Source organism: Podarcis gaigeae (genome assembly GCF_964106915.1).
Source record: "Podarcis gaigeae genome assembly, chromosome: 3".
Taxonomy (NCBI): Eukaryota; Metazoa; Chordata; class Lepidosauria; order Squamata; family Lacertidae; genus Podarcis; species Podarcis gaigeae.
In genome coordinates, this window is record NC_139680.1 from 7902304 (window position 1) to 7919034 (window position 16731).

Genomic DNA, 16731 nt, shown 5'->3' on the forward strand with positions numbered 1-16731 from the left:
AGAACTATGCTTCAGGATGAGAACAGAAATCGTGCAGCGACGGCGCAGCGGCAGCAGGAGGCCCCATTAGCTAAAGTGGTGCTTCAGGTCAAGAACAGTTTCAGGTTAAGTACAGACCTCCAGAACGAATTAAGTTCTTAATGAATTAAGTACCACCGTATTTGTTTTGTTGGGTCTCTGGACCGTAATAAAGATTGATTGATTGATTGATTGATTGATTGGTATTTGTGCGTCTGGTTCTTCCAGCCTAAGTGCAGAACTTTACATTTGTTGCAATAAATTTTGTTAGTTTGAGCCCAGCTCTCTAATCTGTAAAGTTCATTTTGAATCCATATTCTGTCTTCTGCAGCATTAGCTACCTCTCCCAGTTTAGTGTCATCTTCAAACTGGATGAGCTTGTCACTCCCCCCCCCCCCGGATTATGACACACCATTACTGACCATTCTTTGGGTTCAATCAGTCAACCAGCTAAAAATCCACCTAACAGTTACCTCATTCAGCATACAGTGGTACCTCAGGTTAAGTACTTAATTCGTTCCGGAGGTCCGTACTTAACCTGAAACAGTTCTTAACATGAAGCACCACTTTAGCTAATGGGGCCTTCTGCTGCTGCTGCGCCGCTGGAGCACGATTTCTATTCTCATCCTGAAGCAAAGTTCTTAACCCGACGTACTATTTCTGGGTTAGCGGAGTCTGTAACCTGAAGCGTATGTAAACTGAAGCGTATGTAACCCGAGGTACCACTGTATATACCCCCTTTTAGATCGGTGTAGACATTGGATGTACTGTACTGCTTGTTGTTGTTGTTAGATAATAGCGGACATAGGCAAAAGCGGCCCTCCAGATGTTTTGGGACTACAACTCCCATCATCCCTAGCTAACAGGAGCAATGGTCAGGGATGATGGGAGTTGCAGTCCCAAAACATTTGGAGGGCCGAGTTTGCCTATGCCTGGTTAATAGCTCAGTTGGTAGCGCAAGAGACTCTCAGGGTTTTTGAGCCCTATTTCGGATTCCTGCATTGCAGGGGGTTAGACCAGATGACCCTCATGGTCTCTTCGACATGCATGATTCTACTATTGTTGTCGTTAATTATTGCTACTACTATTCAATGGGGGGGGGGGGGAGAGAAGGAGGCCGCAAGATGATAGAGAGCTCGAAAGGGGGAAACTAGAGCGGCGGAAGTGACGTCGCGGGCGTGATGACGTTTCCCGAGGCCGCCGGCCCCCGCCCCTTCCTTTCGGCGTGTCCCGCGGACTCGGCATGGAGGGCTCTGCCGGCGAGAGCGGGGTGGCGGAGTCTCCCGCGGCCATGGAGGCGCAGGCTGCCGGCGAAGGCTTCACGCGGGTCCGCAAGCGGAAGCGGCGCGCGTGCGAGCGCCAGGAAGGCGCCATGGAGACGGGCGAGGGCCCTCCGCCCCTCAAGCGGCCGGATTTCCCCCCTCTCCGCGGAGAGGCTCTCGGGGTGAGTCGGGGAGAGGCTCGCGCGGCCCGTCGGGCCCTCCGGGCCCTGCGAGGGCGGCTCAGGGGCCCCGTCCCGCCTCTGGCTTCGTCATTATTTCTGTGACGTATTTATTTGCCACGCTGACAGAGCTGTGCTCCTTCCAAGGGGCTTCGCGTGGTTTTCCTCCTCACAATCACCCTGTGAGGTAGGTCAGGCTCAGAGGTAGTGATTGGCCCTACGTCACTTAGTGAGCTTCATGGCTGAGGGGGAGATTCGAACCCTGCCCTCCCTAGTCCTTTTATATATTTGTTGAGAAAATATACTGTATTTTTCTCTCTATAACACTCACATTTTTTCTCCTAAAAAGTAAGGGGAAATATCTGTGTGTGTTATTGAGCGAATATTTGGTCCCTGTGCAGGGGCAAAAATCAGATCATGCGCTGCAGAGAGGAGGCTGCTGCTTTCCTGCATTCTGCCTCAGGGTCTTATTGCCCACCCTCTTCTGTTTTCGGTTGCTTTGTTTACAAAGTTGTAAAAGCTGTTTTCGGTTGCTGTGGTTACAAAGCACAGATCCACATGGATTCTCAGGATTTTTGCATTGGCCTACCCCAAACTCGCCGTCAAATCACATGTCTGTGGCCGCAGCATGAAGCACCAAAATGATACAAACACTGTTTCATTCAGATTTTTTTTTCTTGTTTCCCTCCTCTAAAAATTATGTGCGTGTTATAGAGCGAAAAATACGGTACCTAGAGGTTTCGTCAGCTGCCCAGTAAATCACGTAGCCAGATAGCATCTCCCTAGCCCAAATAAAATGGGTTGCTCTCCCCTCCTTCTGCTCCTCTCACCTTGAATTTGTTCTGGGGTTTTCCTTAAGACTCTGGATAATTTTTGGGGAGGGACCAGGGCATACCTGGTTGGGGAGAGGAGGGGCTATGCGTTAGACAAACCAGCCATGTTTGTTTGGTCACAATGCCTGCCCCAGTCACATATTCTACTTCTACTTCTTTGGCAATCGCTTGTAGCCGAGTAAGATTGTCTTCCATGAACATGGTCTTAACAGCGAGTCCGTAAGTGACTGTGGAGGCCGATTCTGAACCCACATGTCCTTCCACAGTGTTGTTGTTTAGTCGTGTCCGCCTCTTCGTGACCCCCTGGAGCAGAGCACACCAGGCACTCCTGTCTTCCACTGCCTCCCGCAGTTTGGTCAAACTCATGCTTGTAGCTTCGAGAACACTGTCCCACCATCTCGTCCTCTGTCGTCCCCTTCTCCTTGTACCCTCCATCTTTCCCAACATCAGGGTCTGTTCCAGGGAATCTTCTCTTCTCATGAGGTGGCCAAAGTATTGGAGCCTCAGCTTCAGGATCTGTCCTTCCAGTGAGCACTCAGGGCTGATTTCCTTCAGAATGGAGAGGTTTGATCTTCTTGCAGTCCATGGGACTCTCAAGAGTCTCCTCCAGCACCATAATTAAAAAGCATCAATTCTTTGGCGATCAGCCATCTTTATGGTCCAACTCTCACTTCCATACATCACTACTGGGAAAACCATAGCTTTAACTATACGGACCTTTGTTGTCAGGGACATAGTTTTCCAGGCGGAAGTTTATCACAGTGAGGGTGTGCCAAATTTGCCTACCTCTTAGCACTTTTCTCCCTTTCATCCTGAGTTTGAGTGTCTCCAAAGCCCATGACACCTTTGGTAAAGGCTGTTCTCCAATTGGAGCGCTCACAGGCCAGTGTTTCCCAGTTGTTGGTGTTTATACTACTTTTTTTTAGATTTGCCTTGAGAGAGTCTTTAAACCTTTTTTGTTGACCACCAGCACCCTTTCAGTTCATTTTTAAGTTAGAGTAGTTGCTTTGGAAGACGACAATCAGCTATCCGCACAACATGACCAGTCCAACAAGTTGATGTTGAAGAATCATTGCTTCGACACTGGTGATCTTTGCTTCTTCCAGTACACTGGCATTAGTTCGCCTGGAAAGTTTGACTGGAAAGAGAAGCTGCTGAATTGCAACTTATCACCAAACTTAAAACCATGGAGAGACCTGGTCTGAACAAAGACATTGGATTCTTATCTCATTATACATGACAAAGCCACTTTTCACCTTCTCACCCCTTGCTTTTTCCTGTAAGACCTATTGCAGTCGTTAAGAGTCGTCAACAGGCTCATCACAGCTATCTGCCAATCACCCATTCCCACCACCCTTCTGAGTAATACCCCTCCCCCACCTTCTCACTATATAGAAGGGTCTGGTGACTTCTGTTTCAGTGTATCTGAAGAAGTGTGCATGCACACGAAAGCTCATACCAAGAACTAACTTAGTTGGTCTTTAAGGTGCTACTGGAAGGAATTTTTTTTGTTTTGACTATGGCAGACCAACACGGCTACCTATCTGTAATTAGTTCGCCGGTCTTTCCAAGTGATGTGTAAATTTTTTCAGAGACACCGTTGATGGGATCTTTCGAAGAGGAAACATTCGTCACTGCACTACACTTTCTGCACGATGGTCATACGAGAAGATCTTAGATCATGTTATGGGAAATCTTTGGGTATTGCAAGTCCTGGGTGCAACTATCATTTTCAAGTGAAGTACAGTCGGTTTTTCCCACCCCGCCTTGTGCCAGGAGTCATACAGGTCTGGAGGGTGGCAACACAAGAACAGTCTCCCCATCTCTGAAATGCTCTCTCCAGGGACGTTCGCCTGGCACCTTCATTACGCATCTTTAGGCACCAGGCAAAAACGTTCCTTTTTAACCAGGCCTTTGGTTGATTTGACGGACATCCTATCCTCTTTTAAAATGTGGGGTTTTGTGGGGGGAGCGTATTAGGTTGTTGCTGCTTTTATTTTGATTATGTATTTTGTGGTTTTATATTTTGATTTTATTCTGTGCACTGCCCTGCAACATGCAGGTAAAGGGCAGTATATAAATTCAATAATAAAGATAGATGGCCCCCTGGGTACCTCCCAACTCTATAATTCTATGATTCTGTGTTTTGAGATGTAATGGGCACTTGTATCATAGTGAATTACTTGACACGGGGTACTGTGATTAGACCTTGATTTGGTTCAGTGCTTGAAATTCCACAGGCTTCAGTTGCGTTTTGCGACTGGTGTGGGTCCATTTGCTACCAACAAGTGAAGATGTCTTGTCGCCAGTTTTGGCAATGAACATCTCCATCTGGCTGGTGTGTTTTCTGCTTCAGAAATGCCCCAGCATCAAGAGACACTGCTGCCAGCTGGCTGATCTTTGGCCATCTTGTCCTTATTTTATTCTTGATTGTTTTATTTGATGTTTTAATGTGTTGTAAACCACTTTGATTTTTTTCTCTTTAAAATATATAAACAGTATGTTGTGGCAACTGTAACCTGGTGATTAACTTATATTTCTTAGTTTCTGAGACTGGTTTGGTTCTGCATTCTGATGCAAATCCTGCTTTGGCCAATGCAGGTCACTCAGTGGGTTATGATCAAAACTTAAATTCTTGGCTAGGCTTTTGCTGTTATTCTGCCTCCCCATTTCTGAATTCATGGGTGTTGCAGGGAGACAAATTATGGTTGAAAATTTTGGAAGGATTCAGCATTCAGTATGTGAATATTCCCCAAACCTGAATCTTGGTTAGAGGTAGGGGAAGTGGTAGCAGGTACTATGTTTACTCTAAACTTGTGCTATACAGCCTAGTTTCTCAACACTGTTTGATCATTCTGAATAAGTTCTGTCTTCACTATACTGTTATGGGATGATTTTCCTTATATGTTTCTGTACTGCTTGTTAGGTCAGTATAAACTTGGTTACCTGAACAACAACACCTATCAGACTTAAAGTAAAAGTTTCTAGCAAAAATAAGTCAACTGGGCTTACTAGCCAGAGTTTTCCTAAGGTTATTGAAAGCAAAACATTAAGCTAATCATTGAATTGAATACTTGTCATGCAATTTAGATTCTGGTGCAAAGGGATCTTATTTATTTGTACACATAGGAATTTATATACTGCATTAAAAAAAAAGCTTTATCAGGGAAGTGTACAGTTAATATAATAAAAATTCTTAAAACCAACATTTCTTTCTTTCTTTTTTGGTCTTTTATTATAGGGTGGAAAAGGTGAAGTGAGGAAAATTTCTGTACCACCAAACAGATACACACCTCTGAAAGAAAACTGGATGAAAATTTTTACGCCTATCGTAGAACACTTACAGCTTCAAATTAGGTTTAATTTAAAAACAAGAAACGTAGAGATAAAGGTGAGCTGTAGGATGTGTTTTCCTAGAACATAGAATGGTAAGCCATTGTGACCAAAGTGTGCACAGGGGCACAATGCTCATTTGTGGCTACCCCTCTCCTTTCTCCTGTGTCCCCTCATGCCAGGAGGAATAATTGATAGATAGGAAAGACTTGAAAACCTGACTGCTGAACTAATCCCATGTCCATTCTAATTAAACTATGAGTTAAGGGGCAAATTTAGTCACAAGCAGACAATTGGCTGTCCCAAATTCAGCATGCCCTTTGCTGCCCAGAATGTGTTGAGCAGAATTGATGGTAGCAGAGAGGGAGGTGCTAGTTACTGTATGAGGTCTTTGGCCCTGGGATGAGAACTGCCTGCAATCGAGCAGCTTCTCTTCCCATGTCGTGTCATCTGGTGCTTTGTAAAGTAGGAGGACCTAATATTTGCCCTTTAATGAAAGCATGTCCCCCTGCCCCTTTAGCCGAAATGGGCTCACACAGCAGTTACAGGCTAAAAAGACGTGACACGAAAGCAGGGTGGGAGACAGGGTCAGGCCCTAGTTCCTAGTGAAAAAGTTCAGCAGGTAGTAGTGGGCTGGATTTAAGCACTATAGTCTCAGCAGTGCCATTTGGTGGCTGGCATTGGAGCAGTTGCAGGGGATAAAGCCGAATCCAGACAGAATGGATTCTCCTGTTTAACTAGCTAAATTAAATAACGAAGCCATTGGGGCAGAGTCATTGAGGTTAGTGGATAAATCAGTGCTGTGGAAGTTCCATTAATCTCAGGAGAACCTCACTTATTTCTTAGTAACGCAAAGATACAACAACTTAGATCTGAGCCATTCATCATGGAGAGTTAACTTTCAATGCGGAATAAAACTTTCAGTGCAGAATGACTTTACAAAATCATTATGTATTGTTGCAGAGTGTTTTTGTAAGGGTAAATATAATACAGATTTAGGAATGGGTAAAATTAAGGTGAAGTTGACCATTGGGAGTTGTCAGCATATGCTTCTGTAGGAGGAAGGAACAGGTAGTCAGTCGCCTTTGTGTTAATGGAAACACAGAGCTTGGTTTTTAAGTTGAATGATGTAGAGTAGAGCAGCTTGTATACTAAATCTCCCAGCGCTCTATTGCCCAAACCTTAACAACTTATTTTCTCTTCTAGACTTGTAAAGAAACAAAAGACGTAGGTGCTTTGACAAAAGCAGTTGATTTTGTGAAAGCTTTTCTACTTGGATTTCAAGTTGAGGTGAGTTACTTGTTTTTAAAGAGATTCTCTGGCATGCATAGGGTAAAGGATTTCTTTTGTCTTTTGAACAATGGAGATTTAACAATCTGTTATCCAAATGAAGAAATTGACTTTGTATTGTTGTGCTGTGTTCCAGCCATCCATGCACTGAGATCTGCATGCTTGACTTTCATGTATAATTTCTGTTTTAGAATTTATTAAAGCTGTTTTCTTTGGGGTGCTTTGTAGTCAAAAGGGGACTATGTTTTGCCAGAGTGGATGTTTCCAGGTTTTTAAAACAAAGGTGATGGTTTAAAAATAGGAGCAAAAGTACCAGATTAATATTGACTTTGGAAAGTTTTCCTTAATATTTGCTAATATACCTTAATCCTCCTGTTGTGGAACTTGTATTTTTAAAAGCTACAAATGATAGCCAACTGTGGTGTCCTCCATGCACTGGGCTTTTGGTAGTGAGACATCCCTTCTTCCTCCTGCATTCTCCATGCCCACCAACCCCCCAAAAAATCTGTTTAAGGGTTGAGGCGAAGGAATGGGTTTCTGTGCAGTCAGTCTGACACGGGACCCAAACTTCACATTTTTCCTTCTCCAAGGGAGCATTTCTAAAATGCATTAACTTGAGCTCTTGAGTCAATGTATAAACAGAAAACTCAGCTGTATAAACAAGTGCTCAAAGCCCTTATCAGTCCGTGACGGCAATGAGTGGCCTTGCCAGTTCCGAGTAGAGCAGGGATGGCATGTCTGGGTCTTATCTTACATCCTGACCACAAAGACGCACAGAGTCTTTGTCAAGTCTGACAAGAGACCCAGGAACGGGGCCAGGAGTTGGTGACCTCCTGCCCCAAGATAAGAGTATAGGAACAGGAACAACCTTTTATGGTCAAGAGTGCCGGAACAGGAACAACTGTTTATGGTCATGGATGTCAACTTACGTGTACAAGCTGACGTGCCTGGATTCCTGGGGAAGGGGGAGAGGGTGCCTGGAGGATATATATACTGCATGAAATTTCTCGGTTTTTTGGACTTGCTGTGGACTGACCACGCAAGTGCCTTCTGCTATCCGGAGAGCAGAATAAACTCTTTCTCTGAATCAACCTCAGTGTCATTTGACTTCCTTCCTCCCGTCTGGGAGCAACACAGACCCCACCAGTCGGTAAAGTCCAAGAAGGCTACAGAGGAACCCCATAGGACAGATTGGGGGAGCAAAGGAAGTAGTCCCCATCACACCTGCTGTTGTGACATTGCCTTGCCCTTTATATCCTGGGTTCTTCAACCCCCTATGAGCCATTTTCACAGGACTGTCAATCACCGAATGTCACCCACATCAGGTGACCCATTTTCGCCATGCCACAAAGTAAAATTCAGTAGCCGCTGCCAGTCAGTTCTATTTTTCTGTTCTAATTTTCATACTGTCCCTAATTAGGTCCTGTGCCTGCCCTGTAAGATTACTGTTTTTTTGAGAAGTAATTTTTTGTTTCTTATACAAAGTTTCAAATTCCACAACTCTCTTCCAGGATGCACTTGCTCTCATCAGATTAGATGACCTTTTTCTGGAATCCTTTGAAGTAACAGATGGTGAGTCTTCCATTTGTAAGGTCTTATGTTTTCAAAACCTCAGTATAGGTGCATTTTTCAGTGACTGAGGGATGTGTAAGCACTTACACTAGTAACAAACGCTGCTGCTCACTATTAAAATGAAAGGCTGTTTTAAGTATCATTTTCCTTCCCTATTATAACAACACATAAAATGATTGCAGAGCGTGTGTGTCCTTAACTTTAGTTGCCTGATCTCCCTGTTAAAGCTTGCAGCCTTAGTTTTAACAGTTAACAGTTCTAAGTGTTACTAATTTCAAATAGCTTGCTCCAATTTGTTCATTCGTTTTGGAATAAACATTTAAAAGTATTTGATTCTCATGTGGTTCTCAATGATCTCCTATTCAAAAGACTAACTCAGTTCACAGCTACTGAGCATTAGTTGTGCAACATCACATTCACCCATATCATTCATTGAGCCCAGAACAAACTTATTTAGGACTAGGTTGGAAAAATGTGTACGATGAAGTAACATTGACCTTTTCTCTTTAGTCAAGCCGTTAAAAGGAGATCATCTTTCTAGAGCAATAGGAAGAATTGCTGGGAAAGGAGGAAAAACAAAATTCACTATTGAAAATGTGACCAGAACACGAATAGTTCTTGCAGACTCGTAAGTATAATCCAGTAACCTATAACATTTTCTTGTGGTATGAATATGAATTGGTGTACTTTCCGTGCAACGTTCTGTCTGGACAAGTCTTTTTAAAAGTGATTGTAGGGGACCCTGAATAGGCAGTAAGATGCTATCTGGCTACATCATTTACTAGGCAGCTGACGAAACCTCTAGGCATATTTTCTCAATTTCAAAAAGCTGTGTATGTTTTCTTGTGACAATTATTCCTCATGATACAGCACTAAGTAAAGAATGGATTAGCCCCAATTAAGATGGATTCTTCAGCCGCCGCTGCCGCCCCCCTCGGTGTGCTACGGTAGATGGTGTGGTTATCATGCAGTGCAGCAAAGTGGATCTGAAATGAAGCAGATGAGAACAATACGATGCCATGGCTACTTTTAATGCTTAGGATTTGGAAAGGGCTGAGCATCTAGATAGATGACTGAAATCTTTCCTTATGGAGGCACAGTTCAGTCAGGTGCCGATTCTACCAATGTGAGATTGTTTGGCCCGTTGGGGTCACTAAAAATATTTTTTTCAAGTTTTAGTCTAATATTCCTAAATACTGTACATTCCACATGTAAAGTAAAACTTCTTATTTTCATTACAGGAAAATTCATATTTTAGGGTCTTTCCAGAATATTAAAATGGCACGAACAGCAATCTGCAACCTCATCTTAGGTAAGCCTCTTTTAACAAAAGGAAATCTGGATTTAAAGAGCCCTGCTTTGGGCTAGGACTTTTAACTGGCTTTGCTTCTATTGATGGCCGAGACACTAAATTTCTGAGCAGAAATAATTGCTTATGACTTTAATAATCCGGAATGGTAGTAAGAGCTAGGTATAACCATTAGTACCCATACAGAAGGAAATTAAGTTCAGAGGCAGCTTTTGTACTACTATCTACAGGGCTACGCATCTCTAAATATTGTTTGAAAGCGGCTTCTTTTGAATACATTAGTACTCATGGTTTTATCTATTTTTTATTATCTAGTAAGATCAATATTGGTATCAATTATATTTTCATTTTAAGTGCTGAATTTCATTATCAGCAGTACTAATACTTTGCTTTCTTCTACAGGAAGTCCTCCATCAAAGGTTTATGGCAATATTAGAGCAGTGGCCAGCAGAGCAGCAGAAAGGTTTTAAGATGAACAATGCTGGATTTGAAGCTAAATGGATTTTCTGTACAAGGACTCGTATACAGAAACAGTGGGACTGAAGAAAAAAGCCTGTGGCAACTCTTGGCTCCAACATGGGTGTAGGAAAGAGTGTAACTCTGTTCTCCAGCAGACATATTGTCTGATGAGCATATGTAATAAAGATGGCAAGCAAAAGTTTTGCTATAGCCAACTTGCCTAACACCTCAGTGTTTCAACGTGAATGTCCAATTTGATAATTCTGTGCAGCGGTCCCACAACAGTACTTGTATCCTAGCAGTGTTCGGTAGCAGATGTTGGACCAGTGAGATGTGTGTTGACATGGAAACTCACCTCCACCACTGATACCCCTCAAATTAGAAACTAGCCACAGTCTGTTTACTGTATTTGGGCTATGACCGCTTTAAACAATGCATTAGATGGCTAATTTACATCTCTTCTTAACAGGACACGATGCACCCGATAAGCTACCCTACAATAATTCTTCACACCCCAGTTTAAGTATTGTGAATACTAAAGATACCGGGCTTTAAATGACAAGACAGTGAATACTCATTTTTGCATCACCTCACTCACACTCCCCTAAAAGCTTTATGTAAAATACTGAGCACAGTTTAAGTTGTTCTAACAGGGATTGGTTACCATGCTGAGGGGTACAGAAATCACTCATTTTGGTGTACCCCCTGGGGTGCAAACTGCTTTTCCATGGATGCTGAAATTGGTCTTTAGGCCTTCGAACTCAAAAGCCCAGTCAAGAGTGTTGGAACTCTACTATATACCGTATTTTTCGCACCGGAAGATTGGACGCACCTAGTTTTTAGGGGAGGAAAACAAGAAATAAGAAAGGAACGCAAAGCATCCTGAGCTAAGAGGGAGAGCTCCATCTCCACTCAGGAGACTTTGCGGGGCTACCACTAAAGCCAGGAGAGCAAGCAGGATCGGTGCACACCAATCCCTCTTGCCCTCCTGGCTTCAGCAAAAGCAACCCTACTGGCTTTCCTCCCGCAAGAGCCGCACACTCTTTTAAAGGGAGCGCAGCTCTTGGGGGCTTTTCTGGGAGGTGGGGGAAGGGACAGAGCGTGCAAAAGCCAGGGATAGCCGCACGAAGCCTTCGCAGGGGAGCGGGATGGAGGCTCCCCGCTCCCCTGCGGAGACTTCAACCCGTGGCTAAGCCAGAACAGCCAGCGGGACCCCGCTTGCTGTCGTGGCTGCTGCTTTAGCCGCGCGCAGCCTCTCCCGGGCAAGGGGAGCCTCCATCCCCTGCCCAGGAGAGGCTGCGCGCGGCTAAGGCTCCCCCAAGAGCCGCCCTCCCTTTAAAGAGCGCGTGGAGCGTGTGTGCAGCTCTTGGGGGCTTTTCCCGAGGAGGGAGAAGGGCAGCCCTTCTCCCTCCTCGGGAAAAGCCCTCAGGAGCCGCGGACACGCTCCACGCGGCTCTTTAAAGGGAGTGCCGACAGCCTCCCGCCTGCATAAGACGCGCACACATTTCCCCTTATTTTTTAGGAGGGGAAAAGTGCCTCTTATAGAGCAAAAAAATACGGTAATGTGGCTCAGGAGAAATGTGTCCTATTCTGCATTTAGGAAGTGCTTTCTACTCATGCATGAATGTCATTGCATCCAAGCCAGTATTGATGGCCGGTGTGTGTGTGCATTAAATTGTAGTCCAAATTACACTTGAAGCTATGATTAAGGTTTTACATCCCACTGTCTTATTAGTAAGACTATTTACATCTCTCCACCAGCTTGCTACAAGTTAGTTTTGTTCAGGAAGTTTTGACTAACACAGTAGTATCCCAAGAAGGTAAGTCAGAGGCAGCTGAATATCTGTCACTGATTATGTGGTCAAATACTGCTTGGGATTTATGCATAAACACATAAACTGGCATTTTAAACTTGAAATCAGGGGAAATGTTTTAGTTTTGCGTTTACTTGCCTGTTCTATAGAAGCTTCAACAATTCTATGGTAAAGTTCAAATATTTTATTTTTTATTCATACAGTATGAAGGTTCCTATAGTTCCAACAGTGTATGATGTAGCATGCAGAGGAAAATCTAAACATTCAACATAACACATTTTCCACACACAAACTAAAAAAAAAAAGGCTCGTCCCCCAATAAGAAAGTAATGTTAGCACTATTTTTCTATAACGCCAGCCAGGATATGCACAAGCAATTAAGAAATAGAAAGCATTTGCTAAAATGTTTGTAACAAATACTTATGTACAAAAAATTCACAAAAGACTAGTTCCCCCTTGAAGCAGAGCACATGGCAGTTGACACTGGAACAGATACCACCACTGGCTGGGATTCTAAGCCACGGACTGATCCAGAGGAAGAAAGTTACATGTAGTGGAGATTCTCTGTTTTTAACATTTACCAAAGTTTGGCAACATTATCGTTTTAAATTATGCAAATCATGTAAACAAGAGGAACGTTTCAAATCGATCTACATGCAAAACTTCATGTCATGCAAGGACACCAAGCACCTGGATTTCTCTCTCACAGACAGAGCCCATGATGTGCAGCACTCAGTTGAAGGAACAGCTATGGCAGGCAGGCAGGCAGCTGATTTAAGTCCATACAACCTGCCCTTTCCATTGCCAATTATAAAACCTTTTAAATAGGAAAAACTGCTACACAGGAAAGGGTGCGCTATCCTAAAAGTCGAATGAATGTTTTTCTTCTAGCCAATAGTACCATTGCAGAAAAGGAAAGGGATGATATAAAGTTGTAGAACATGGCTCGCTACTTTTATATCACACATATAAAGTTACTATCCATTACAAGTCATGATATGGACAAATCTAGAAAAAAAAAAGAAGAGACCCCTCTCCAAATGCTGGAGAAGAACAAGAGGTATAAATTTAGATAAAGCGAAGCTTTCCTCCTTCCCTATGGCATTGGTTAATGTTTCCCCCGTAATATCCGTAATAATCCTATATACACACATATAAAATATTACCAGTTTATTTATGCAACTTGGAACTACTACATTAAATGCATAAAAGAATCTATATGGTTGGGACATAACTTAATGGCAAGAAAGGTTTTATAGTCTCACTGTGCAATGGGAACTCTATACAATTGTCTTGTTAATTCTAAATTCTTAATTAAGCTAAGTGCTGAGAAACAAATGCAAATACTTTCAACTGTTCTATCTAGACTTAATGGATCACAGCTGATGCTTACTAAGGGTATATTATGTGCAACTGCATCCATTTAGTAAGTGAAGGGATGAAATGGCCATAAGCAACTTTTAAATCCTATTTGCACACAAGGACTAGTTCTTGGCATTAACATTAAATTACATTTTCTCATCCTAATAAGTAGAATTGTACTGAGAGCTATCGAGCAAAGATGCAGTCCCTGGTAATATATCAACAGGTATATAAACAAACTTCAGTTTCCTGTCTTACAAAAATGTAATTAGGGAAATTAACAGGAAACAATGCTTTCTCTGCCAGTCAATATATAAATATTTGAAATAGTCACAGGAAAAAGGAAAGAGTTGACCTAACAACCATTTAAAACTTTACATTCTTCTACTATATATATATAAAACTGTGTGACATAAAAGTAAAGATGTATATCCATATATCGAACTGTTAATGTTCTGCTTGGCACTTTGTACTCTATTTTTGTTTCTGAATCAAGTATATTAAATTAAAGCCCACTTAACTACTACATATAGAAAGCTACATATATATCTATATATAAATACACACATATATATAGATAGATATTTTCTTGTTATAAAAGATGAGAAAAATAAATTAAAAAGCCAACCCCCTTCCCTTTCTCCACCACACTGATATGCTCTTTCCATCTTGCTGTCCTTCAGACTTTAAAGTGCTACACTTGAGTTATTGAGAGAATAAAAGTTCAATAACACTTAGTTGGCTTCATGAGGCTCATGTTGGAAAATGTGGCTTCACAGAGAAAAATACTTCCATTTAAATACACAGAGAGCGTTGCTGGACGTCTTGAGCAGATCTTCAGAGATGGAGAAGAAAGCAAAAGTGTTGGGTGGTGTCCTAAAGAGTCACACATCTACCACCATCTTTTTGTGGATATCTAGGCCTCCTACAACCTGAAATGTTGATACAAGAATATTATATGAGAATTCGCAAGAGAGTAGAGTATCGGCTGGTAATTTAAATCAACTGATTCTGATCTGATCTTCACAGAAAGAGGCTCTCATCTCAAGAAAGGTCCGTTTCCATAAATTCAGGGTTGTAGTTGTGGAACAACTTCTGTTCATGCAAAGATACCTCCCTCTCCTCCCACATGCCTCCAGTGCGCACACCCCAAATCTGCTCTGGGGTTTCCCCCCAACCCTTCAGGGCTTGTGTGGGCAGAAGGAAAGGGAGGCAAAGTTCTGTGCATGAGCAGAAATCTTTCCATCGAAACAATGGCTTCCTTGGCTACAACCCGAAGTAATGAGTCAAAAACAGTATGCAAGACAGTTATGACATTAAAGGTCTGGCTCGTGGGCCTAACTGGGCCTTATATGGGTGCCAATTTGGCCAACGATATCAATTTTTTTAAAAAATGACCACCTGCCAACATATTAATCCAAGTGGGTATAATTAGCACAGAATCAAGTGTGGGGCAGGTAGAGATATTGTTGCCAGTGTACAACTGGGAGCCTTAAAAGTGTGTTCTCAGTTGCGCATTGACAATGGAGGCTTGCTGATCAGCCGTGAGAGAAAGCCTGGGGACAGCTAGGCTACAGAGTTCCCCACAGGCAGCGGACTGTGCATAGTGGGGCAAGAGGAACTCCAGTGGGCTTTAAAGCCACTGCCTATCTGCTGACAGGTCGAGACTTCAAGCCCACTGGACAGGCTGTACGACTTGAGTTCTCCATGGGAACATGGTACAGGCAACTGGCTTGGAGTCACAGCCTATCAAGCTGTTGAGCAGCAACTTCAAGCCTGCGATTGGCTTGTATTTCCTTTTGTAGTATGATTTGCACGCAGCAGAGGAAAAATTGCTCACCTCGTGTCATAATGACATCAGGCAATTACCAAGTGGGTATAATTAGCACAGAATGAAATTACAAGTAAGTTTTGCAACAGATTCTTGAGGCCAACCTAATTTTCCTCACGTCTGAAGACCTAAAACATTTGAAGGTGGGAAGGTGGGGAAGCTTTAATCTATGATAACTGAAGCAATCAAATTAGTAGCAGGAGGATAATTATGTCAACTCTCCAGAATGCCCATATGATGTGAATGAAAAGAACTGCCAGAGGACAGCTGAGTCAATAAGGAGACTTAAAATGGGAAAGTTTTAAAGCAAAATTAATACATTATCCTGTAAAGAATTGAAGACGAATGTCGAAGAAAACAATGGAATAAGTTAAATGGGTTATTTTCTAGGAAATAACGACATCATCTACAAGGGCAAAGTTGAAAATGAAAAATGCATATACAAACATATTTTACTAAAAATGAACTTACAGCACAGAATTCCTCAAAGGATATTCTTCCATCACCATCTTTATCTGCATTTATTATGGTTTTGTCTACAATTTGCTGCAACTGGGTATCTTTGAGATTGTTCCCAACCATCATCTTCAGAACCTGGAAGAGCTCCCCGTTGGAGATATAGCCATCTTTGTCCATGTCATAGATACGGAAAGCAACTGCAAGATAAGAAAAGCTCAGTAGCAAATTTGACTTCTGTGGTCCATTCAATGTTTTCTTTCTCTCACACGCTGGTGATACCCTTTCTCCTTTTCTGCACTGTTTTCTATTAACACAACAGACTTATTCTGATTGTTTAATAACTTCTGAGCAGTTGAATGTTCATAAATCATTCTTTATCTTAGCAGCTAAGTCAGTGAGTATTTATTTATAGCATTTATTTATACCATTCACTCAGTTTCCTAATTGAAGCCAAGGCTCTTACTTTCACCACTTAGTGAAGTTCCAAAGACAGAAGATCAACTTTCTTTCAGGTATTTTTTAAAATTTATATTTTAAAATTTATATTTTCTTTGGAAGAGTGAAGAAGAGACTTGACAGGAACATTTTACTGCAGATCGGTGTTACACACTTCTTCTAGACATCTTGTCTTTTTACAGCCATATCGGGTATCACAGATATATGAAAAAATAGCTTCTATTAGATCAGCTGTGCCATTTCAATCCTAAACACTGGTATAATTTGCCTTCAATGTCACCGTAATTGTCTGGCTACAAAGTGAATGGCATACTCCCTTTCAGAGTTGGTTACATTGGTTGAAACCCTAAACCCAATTAGCTGGAAATATGTTTCACATATATTAGTGGGTCTTAGTTCTAACTAAACATGTTGAGATGGATCTAGAGCATGGGTAGGCAACCTAAACCCCGGGGGCCGGATCCGGCCCAATCACCTAAATCCAGCCCACGAGTGGTCTGGGAATCAGGATGTTTTTACATGAGTAGAATGTGTCCTTTTATTTAAAATGCATC

The 16731-nt window shown here is 42.4% G+C and overlaps 2 protein-coding genes and 1 long non-coding RNA gene across 5 annotated transcripts in view; 2 read left to right on the forward strand and 1 right to left on the reverse strand.

Annotated features, from left to right (window-relative positions):
- The first annotated feature begins 1234 nt into the window (after nucleotides 1-1234).
- Nucleotides 1235-10481, forward strand: PNO1 (partner of NOB1 homolog). Its single transcript, XM_083730834.1, has 7 exons — nucleotides 1235-1462; nucleotides 5534-5683; nucleotides 6832-6915; nucleotides 8427-8487; nucleotides 8998-9115; nucleotides 9729-9799; nucleotides 10199-10481. Exons 1-7 carry the CDS (start codon nucleotides 1262-1264, stop codon nucleotides 10264-10266), a joined length of 753 nt encoding a protein of 250 aa, XP_083586960.1. The 5' UTR covers nucleotides 1235-1261; the 3' UTR covers nucleotides 10267-10481.
- Nucleotides 10482-10988: 507 nt separating this feature from the next.
- Nucleotides 10989-11953, forward strand: LOC310840748. Its single transcript, XR_014562084.1, has 2 exons — nucleotides 10989-11036; nucleotides 11801-11953. It is a non-coding gene; the product is annotated as an uncharacterized lncRNA (long non-coding RNA).
- Nucleotides 11954-12238: 285 nt separating this feature from the next.
- The window catches only part of PPP3R1 (protein phosphatase 3 regulatory subunit B, alpha), a 40010-nt gene continuing 35517 nt past the window's right edge, over nucleotides 12239-16731 (reverse strand). For all 3 annotated transcript variants that reach the window (XM_083730765.1, XM_083730767.1, XM_083730766.1), the window contains 2 exons: nucleotides 15734-15918; nucleotides 12239-14363 (listed from right to left, as the gene is read on the reverse strand). In XM_083730765.1, coding sequence (XP_083586891.1) covers nucleotides 14316-14363; nucleotides 15734-15918 — 233 coding nt within the window. In that variant the 3' untranslated portion in view covers nucleotides 12239-14315. The remainder of the gene's footprint in view (nucleotides 14364-15733; nucleotides 15919-16731) is intronic.

Coding starts and splice junctions, on each gene's coding strand:
- PNO1 (XM_083730834.1), top strand. CDS start 1,262: ATGGAGGGCTCTGCCGGCGAGAGCGGGGTGGCGGAGTCTCCCGCGGCC. Junction 6,916..8,426: donor TACTTGGATTTCAAGTTGAG/GTGAGTTACTTG, acceptor ACTCTCTTCCAG/GATGCACTTGCTCTCATCAG. Junction 9,116..9,728: donor CGAATAGTTCTTGCAGACTC/GTAAGTATAATC, acceptor TTTTCATTACAG/GAAAATTCATATTTTAGGGT.